At 38.9% G+C, this 7,843-nt stretch overlaps 1 protein-coding gene across 2 annotated transcripts; it reads right to left on the minus strand.

Annotated features, from left to right (window-relative positions):
• Positions 1–5,192: 5,192 nt before the first annotated feature.
• Positions 5,193–7,085, minus strand: LOC100270696 (heat shock transcription factor, Y-linked). 2 transcript variants are annotated; one of them, XM_077989706.1, is made up of 3 exons: positions 6,871–6,881; positions 6,505–6,772; positions 5,274–6,020 (listed from the first exon to the last, which is right to left on the minus strand). In XM_077989706.1, the coding sequence occupies exons 1-3, from the start codon at positions 6,879–6,881 to the stop codon at positions 5,328–5,330; spliced, it is 972 nt and encodes a 323-aa protein (XP_077845832.1). In that variant the 3' UTR covers positions 5,274–5,327.
• Between the last annotated feature and the right edge of the window lie 758 nt (positions 7,086–7,843).

The raw sequence follows: 7,843 nt of genomic DNA on the forward strand, positions 1-7,843 counted from the left end.
ACGGGGTTTCACCAGGTTAGCCAGGATGGTCTCGATCTCCTGACCTCGTGATCCGCCCGTCTCGGCCTCCCAAAGTGCTGGGATTACAGGCTTGAGCTACCGCACCCGGCCCCAGCTATATTTTTCTCTATACGGAATATTGAACCCATTGCTGGTATCTCACATAATTTTCAAGGACAAGCCATAGTGGAAAGAATGAATCTCTCCCTGAAACAGTGGTTGCAAAAGCAAAAGGGGAAAACAGGGACTACTGGACACCACATATGCAATTGAATCTAGCATTATTGACTTTAAATTTTTTGAGCCTGTCTAGAGGCCAGGTGCTATCAGCAGCTGAACAGCATTTACAGAAGCCAGTTGCAAAGACAGAAGCAGAAAAACTGATTTGGTGGAGAGATCCAGTGACAGAAATTTGTGAAGTAGGTAAAATAATAACATGTGGTAGAGGTTATGCTTGTGTTTCTCCAGGAGAGAGTCAACTCCCAACGTGGGCACCATTGAGACATCTAAGGCTCCACTATGAGCGAGACACCCAGGAAGAGGTTTTGAGAGGATCCCAAAGAACCATCGGTGGCAGGGTTGTCTAAGTTGATGCTGAGGAGTACTGCAATTATCACGAGCAACACCCATTGAACATGGCCACCTACCTGGGGACAGATCAAGAAGCTGTCACAGATGGTGGAAGAAAACCTGAGGAAAGTGGAACATCCAGTCATGATGAGTAATTTAATGAGAGCTATGACAGTGGTGATCACTAATGCAATGAGTATTCTTCTAGCAGCGATGACACAGTTACACGTCTCAGTATTTATGATAATAAATCTACTATAATTGAGGCACACCACCCCCAAAAACCTATTTGCAAACAGAATTGGACAGGGCCAGAAACAATGAACTTACTTGTTTGGTAAAATTGAACTGCAGAACAGGCAGAGGTGCTGTGCAACGATTCCTATGGCATCACGTTTGATTTGTCCTCTAAGGGGATGTTTAGCTGACATTTCACCTCACAGTCTGCCTGCCAAAGCCACTATGTTCAACTGGTCTGAACAAAATGTTCAGATGTTAGAAATGGTAAGAAATATGACAAGAGTTCCTCTGGAAGCATGGCGGTATAATGGCACCTCAACATCAGATGATATGGCCTGCTCTAGGAGCTAAACAGAAGCAATTGGGAAACCATTAATGACTCTTAACAAGATCAAAATGTGGGAAAGAATAAAAAAGCCTCTAGATGGACACTCTACAAACATGTCTTTGGGTATTACAAAATTAAAAAGAACAAATATTTAAAGTATCCCAGGCACAATTGATCTTAATGCCAGGAACATGGATGCTTGATGGAGCTGCAGAAGGATTAATAGCTACTAACCCATTAACATGGATAAAACACTTGGAGGCTCTGTGGTTTCAATGATGATTGTGCTTTTAATCTGTGTTGTTTGTCTTTGTATAGTCTGCAGATACAGATCCTGACTCCTGTGAGAAGTAGCTCACCGTATTAAAAAGAAGAAGAAGAAGAAGAAAAAGAAGAAGGAGAAGGAGAAGGAGAAGGAGAAGGAGAAGGAGAAGGAGAAGGAGAAGAGAAGAAGAAGAAGAAGAAGAAGAAGAAGAAGAAGAAGAAGAAGAAGAAGAAGAAGAAGAAGAAGAAGAAGAAGAAGAAGAAGAAGAAGGAGAAGGAGAAGAAAAAGAAGAAGAAGAAAGCCACCTTTGCTTTTATCTCCTTGGAAAAACAAAATAGGGGAACATGTTGGGAACCCGCCCCCAAATCTGGCAATAGGCCCCCAAACCGGCTATACACAAAATCTCTGAAGCACTCTGACATGCCCGTGATGGCTATGATGCCCAGGCTGATGGTTGTGGGTTTACTGGAATGAGGCCAAGGAACCACTGGCCCACCCAGGGGAGAAAACTGCTTAAGGCATTCCTGAACCATAAACAATATCATGAGTGATCTGTGCCTCAAGGACATGTACCTGCTGCAGATAACTGGTGAGTATCCTTCCTTTTGTCTCACACTTTTGTGAATCTACAGCCTATAGAAACAATGCGTATCACTGGCTTGCTGCCAACAAATATGTGGGTAAAACTGTGTTCATGGCTCTCATCTCTGAAGGCTTTCGGTCCGTTGATTAACACTCTGCACTTTATATATCTGTGTGGAGGTCTTTAATTCCTCTAACGCCACTGAATTAGGGTCTCCACAACCGAACTGGTCTCAGAAGACTTCTTTGAGATTATTTAATTTGGGTGAAGACTTTATTTCATAAAAATCACTTTATTGTAGGTAAATCACACCATGTCATTCTCTGTAATCATATCTTCTGATGTTTTGCATCATGAGATTTAGTTTGCATGGTACTTTTAAAGCTGTCCTCAAAGTTTCACTTCCTAGGATTTCCAGTTATAATGCAATAACCCAGTGTTTCCTGTGAACATCTAAAACACCACAGATACTATGACAAAACACAAGGACAGGTTCTGAAAGGCAGAAAGGGAAGACACTTTCTTTAGGGACTTCAGGACTTGAAGAGTGATAATGTGGTCACTTTACTGAGTTTTCTTATTCTCTTCCATATGTTGCCAATGACAGACTGTAGAAGTTTCCAATCCAGAATCTCCAATAGGCACAGATAAAAAGGACCCCAAGAAAAAATTGTTTTCTCTCAGACAAAGGATGCAGAGAAGATGACCTAACCACACACAATCACACAAAACACTTCAAGGGGTAATAGCCAAGCTACTCCACACAAACACACCAGAAAAAACAAACAAACAAACAACAACAACAACAACAAAACTTGTGTTACCACTTCTGTGAAGCCATGTGTGGAGCCAATCTTCTCTTATTAGAGGTCAGTGATGCTCTGATTCCCCATAAAGCCAAAGTAGGCAGAAAATCATTTATTTTATTTTATTTTCTCTTCTCTTCTCATCTCTTCTTCTTTCTCCTTTTCTTTTCTTTTTTTTCTTTTCTTTTTTTGAGATGAAGCTTCTCTTTTGTTACCCAGGCTGGAGTGCAATGCTATGCTATCTCAGCTCACTGCAAGCTTCACATCTTGGATTGAAGGGATTGCCCCGCCTCAGCCTCCCGAGTAACTTGGATTTCAGGAATGTGCCTCCATACTGGATTAATTTTGTATTTTTAGTAGAGAAGGGATTCTCCATGTTGGTCAGGCTGGTCTGAAACTCCTGACCTCAGGTGATCCAGTCGCCTCGGCCTCCCAAAGTGCTGGTGTATACACACACACACACACACACACACACACACACACACACACACACACATACATACACACACACATGTACACATACACATATATTCAGAGGAATGTATATACACACACACATACACACACACACAGATATATATATTTATCACGTACTGTGTTACATCAGTGCTGGGTATCCAAGACAGACAGACAGGCAGACAAGAAGACTAATGTGATAGATAAGAAACACCTCCTGGAAGGAGTGATGTCTGTGCTGTAGGAATCTTAAGTAGGCAAATAGGGAGAGAGACTTTTATCTCCAAGAAAAAGATAGGACCAAAGGTACCAGATGGATAAGGTCATGTCTGAGAGTGGAGCTGTCTGAATGTCTGACTGTGGTGAAACAGAAAGATATGAAGATGAAAGGAAAAACATATCAGATCTGGAAGGGATTTGTTCAGCCATGTTGAGGATATGGACCCAGAATCTAAAAGATATTAAATCCTGACAAAAGCAATTAAATCTGATTTTGCATGGAGCATCAGACAACGTGATGAAAATGAGAGGTGGAGTTTGGTAGTTCAAGCTTGTAATCCCAGCACTCTTGTGGGCCAAGGTGGGTGGATCACGTGAGGCCAGGAATTAAGACCATCCTGCCAACAAGGTGAAACCCCATTTCTACTAAAAACATAAAAATTAGTCCAGAATGATGGGCATATGTAATTTTACCTACTCAAAAGGCTGAGGCATAAGAATTCCTTGAACGCTGAGGTTGAGGTTGCAGTGAGCTGAAATAATGTCACTGCTCTCCAGTCAGGGTAACATAGTGAGGTGTTCTCAGAGAAGAAAGAAGAAGGAGAAGGAGAAGGAGAAGGAGAACGAGAAGGAGAAGGAGAAGGAGAAGGAGAGGCAGCAGCAGCAGCAGCAGCAGCAAGAAAATGTGTGTTAGAAAACATGAAAGGTGGACTCTAACAGGAGATAATTAAAGACACAAACATGTTGGAATGCTTTAATGTAAGATCAGAAAGGTTAACGGTTACTGCCAGCTGTGAAATTCCACCATGTGCTGACAATGATGCAATCCGAGAGCATAATATGATATAAAATTTATTGTTTGAGTGATGACACAAATAATTGTGATCGTGGTCACTGAGCTCACTAGGTATGAACTGCAATGACGAAAATCTTTGCCAACTAAAATTCGACTTTAAAATAACTGGTGAAATGTAATTGAGAAAATACTGAAGTATATAGTGTGTGTTAACCTTTCTCTAAATTTTCTGTCTGTCTGTATGTGTCTTTGTGTGTTTATGTGAGCGTTTATTCCCTTTGTGCCATCCAAATTTATGCCTTCATTTTATTTATGCCAGATTAATTGAGAAGTCACTTATTCTTTTTCCCAACTCCAGTTACTTCTCTTCCCTTGCCTGCTGTCATCGTTTGGTATGTCCCTCCAATTTTCAGGTTGAAATTCTGTGTCCATTGTGATAGTGTTGACAGGTGGGACTTTTAAGAGGTGCTTAGCCATTTGGGTGCAACCTCATGACAGAGAGTATTATCTGGAGCATAAGTTAGGTGTTGTGTGGGTGGGCTTTGGGTCAAAGGATGAGTTTTACCCCGAATTTCTGTTCATTGCATGTCCTTCATCGTATGGGGCCATCCTGCCATGTTGTAACATACAAAGAAGATCTCATCAGATGCAGCCCTTTGGACTTCCCTGCCTCCAGAACCATAAGCAAAATAAGTCTTTTGACAAATTACCCAGGCAGTGGTATTGTGTTGTTTCAACAGCAAATGAACCCAAAGACTATTGTTTCTTCCTCTTCAGAGAACTAAACTAGGGAACTTACAAAGACACATCAAACATTTCCTTTCAAATGATCCATATATATATTTATAAAAAGTAGTACAATAGCCTGCCACTGAAACAAAACACCATTTTACTCTTAACTATACTTTCATAAATAAAAAAAGCAAACATAAAAGTAAACATGCAATTTTATTGCTCAATAAGATAATTGCGGAAATCTTTATTATTATTATTATTATGTTTTTGGTCAATGTAAATGTTAGTCTCTGTTGTCACGCATAATTTGGTACAGTTTTAATGGAAGATCAGTTGTAATTAGTGTGATATTTGTCCAGTGGTGATGGTTGAGTAGCTGGCCTGGAAAGAGGGCTAGATGATATATCAGCTATCGTAGACATTTGCAACCACCGGTTGCCTGCTGGTAGCAGGTTAGGATGTGGAGCCTGATTGACTGATACCACAGGATATCTTGTTGGAACAGCAGGTGATTCTAGTGTTAGCCCCAAAAAACAGTTTTGAAAGGGAGATATTATGTGGTATTGAGAAGTTGTGGTTGTAATAAAATTCACAATGCGGCCCCTTGCTTGCATGTATGTGCTATGAGAGTGCATATGAATAGTGCTCAATTGATTTAAAATGGCACGTTGATCTGTTGCACTTTGCTCTGATGGTCCAATTGAGGTTGAACGTGAAGGAGGAAGGAAACCACTTATAATTGGGTCAGATGAACTAGCAATTATCTTTCCGACAGAAGATTCCCTTGTTAGAGACATATTTAAATTTGTAGAGGTTGCAAATAAACTTTCTTCACTAACTTCGGCAGCTAAGGCAGGATTATGATTCTCCATGTTAGCCCCTGCTCTAAAATGCTTCTGGTTGAAATCTTCATGGAATAAAGTAGGTGTAAGTGAAGCATTTTTAACATCAATTCTTCTTTTCACTCTTACTAAAAGTTGGGGACAGCCACGTTTGAAATGTGGATTATAATAGCACTTTAACTAAAACAAAAGAAAAATGTAATTCAGTGCCACTTTAAACCAAGGGACAAGTGACAATAACAAACGTAACGCAATAAATTTCAGATTTCTGCTTCATCACACAAACTTACTGTCATCAAATAATTCATGAACATTGTTTACTATTTTTACAAATGTGCTTTTTGGAAAAAAGCACTCAAGCTGTTAAGCCCTCAAGGGAAAACATGTTATATATTAATAGCAACATTTCATTAAGTGGCTTTGGTACATTTATTTGGAGTTCAGTGGTAAGATTCAAAATTGTTACCAACATTTCTTAAAACCTTGAAAGTTTAATGCTCAAGCGAAACTCAATAATTTCAAAAAAATTAAATAATTTTTACATTAATATTTTACATAATTTTCAAAATCTTGTCATACTGCATGTATTAACGTATTTACTGATGTACAAAGTAAAATTACCTATATACTCTATGTAAATTGGTAACTGAAATATGTTAAGTACCTTGGTTAAGACAGAGGATTCTTTCTCTTCAGCCAGAAAGGTGGGTAGAAAGGCAGATCTTTGAAAATTCTGTCGAATTTTACTAAATCCATAAATGTTGAGCTGTCGAACAAAGCTTCTGATACTGTCAGTTTGAAATATTCTGTAAGGATGCTTTCTTTCCAAAATTTCTTTCTTGAAGAGTTCTTCATTAATCATTATGCAAGTTCCATTCTCATCCCATGAAACAGACTTGAATTGGTCACTTTCAACTATTTTCCAAAGTTTCCTGGGAAAGGTCAGAGAAAAAAAATCATTATCTTTATCTGGCTCAGAGACACAAACTGTGTAACATGGCCTTTTTAACAAGAATCCTTGCGACAAAACCTGAAAAGCATTTTCTTCAATCATTGACCTTAAGTCTGAGTCCCCAGAGAATGTGTGCTCACACAATGGAGACCTAGTGGAGGCTTCTGAAACAGTTAATTCATCTTTGGGAGAAAAACCTTGAGTTTCTGAAGAACCATGTTCCATCTCAAATAAATATTTCTTTAGCCGCTGTTCCAGCCTGCATGGTTTTTGAGATTGCAGCTTCAAATGCTACTTCAGGAGTCCTAGGCAGGTAAAATAATCTAGACCATCACCATGGTTCCCAAGCTGAGTAGCAATGACATCACAAGAGGGCTTTGGTCTCCTAGCAACCAACAAAAATCTGGCCCAAAATGTTTCCTTCCCAGTCTGAGAAATGTAACCAGTGAAAATAAAATCTAGACTGCTCACGTACACAGTGTAAGATGCAAAAATCTCATCTCTGCAACAGCATATAAATAAATAAGAAAATAATATCCTCAATCCCTGAAATAAATGTAATTTTCTCCCTCACACACACACTCTTACTAGACTGGTGAGAGGAGATTAAGGCCTGGTAATTGCAAAATGAAAAAGAAAAAGAACAATGAACGATTTTAAAACTTCTATCACTTTGGCATGTTGGATTGAAAACTGATGCAGTGCAAAACCCATGTGGTAAAAAGTCATGGCCACTGGTTGTCAGGGGCTGGGAAATTAAAAGAACTCTTCAGTAGGTACGGTGTTTCGTGTTATGTGATAGAAATATTTAGGAACTAGAGATAGATGATGATTGTACAACATCATAAACAGATTAACTTCCATTGAATTGTATACTGAAATGTAATTTTATATTATGTGAAACTTACCTTGAACAATTAAGGAAAAAAATTGAATAAAACTAACTGATTATGTTTCAGAATAAGAAGTTATTTATATGCATATCTCTTCAAAACATTTTTTCAGTCATATCAGAAAAATAAAAAATGACTTTATTTGGAATGTCTGTAAC

The sequence above is a fragment of the Macaca mulatta genome, chromosome Y, assembly GCF_049350105.2.
Source record: "Macaca mulatta isolate MMU2019108-1 chromosome Y, T2T-MMU8v2.0, whole genome shotgun sequence".
In the NCBI taxonomy this organism is placed as follows: domain Eukaryota; kingdom Metazoa; phylum Chordata; class Mammalia; order Primates; family Cercopithecidae; genus Macaca; species Macaca mulatta.

What these genes read in the sequence shown, in the direction of transcription:
- LOC100270696 (XM_077989706.1), bottom strand. An exon ending in AATCCTCTGTCTTAACCAAG is followed by an intron (nt 6,021 to 6,504) that starts GTACTTAACATA and finishes CTTTTGTTTTAG; the next exon opens with TTAAAGTGCTATTATAATCC.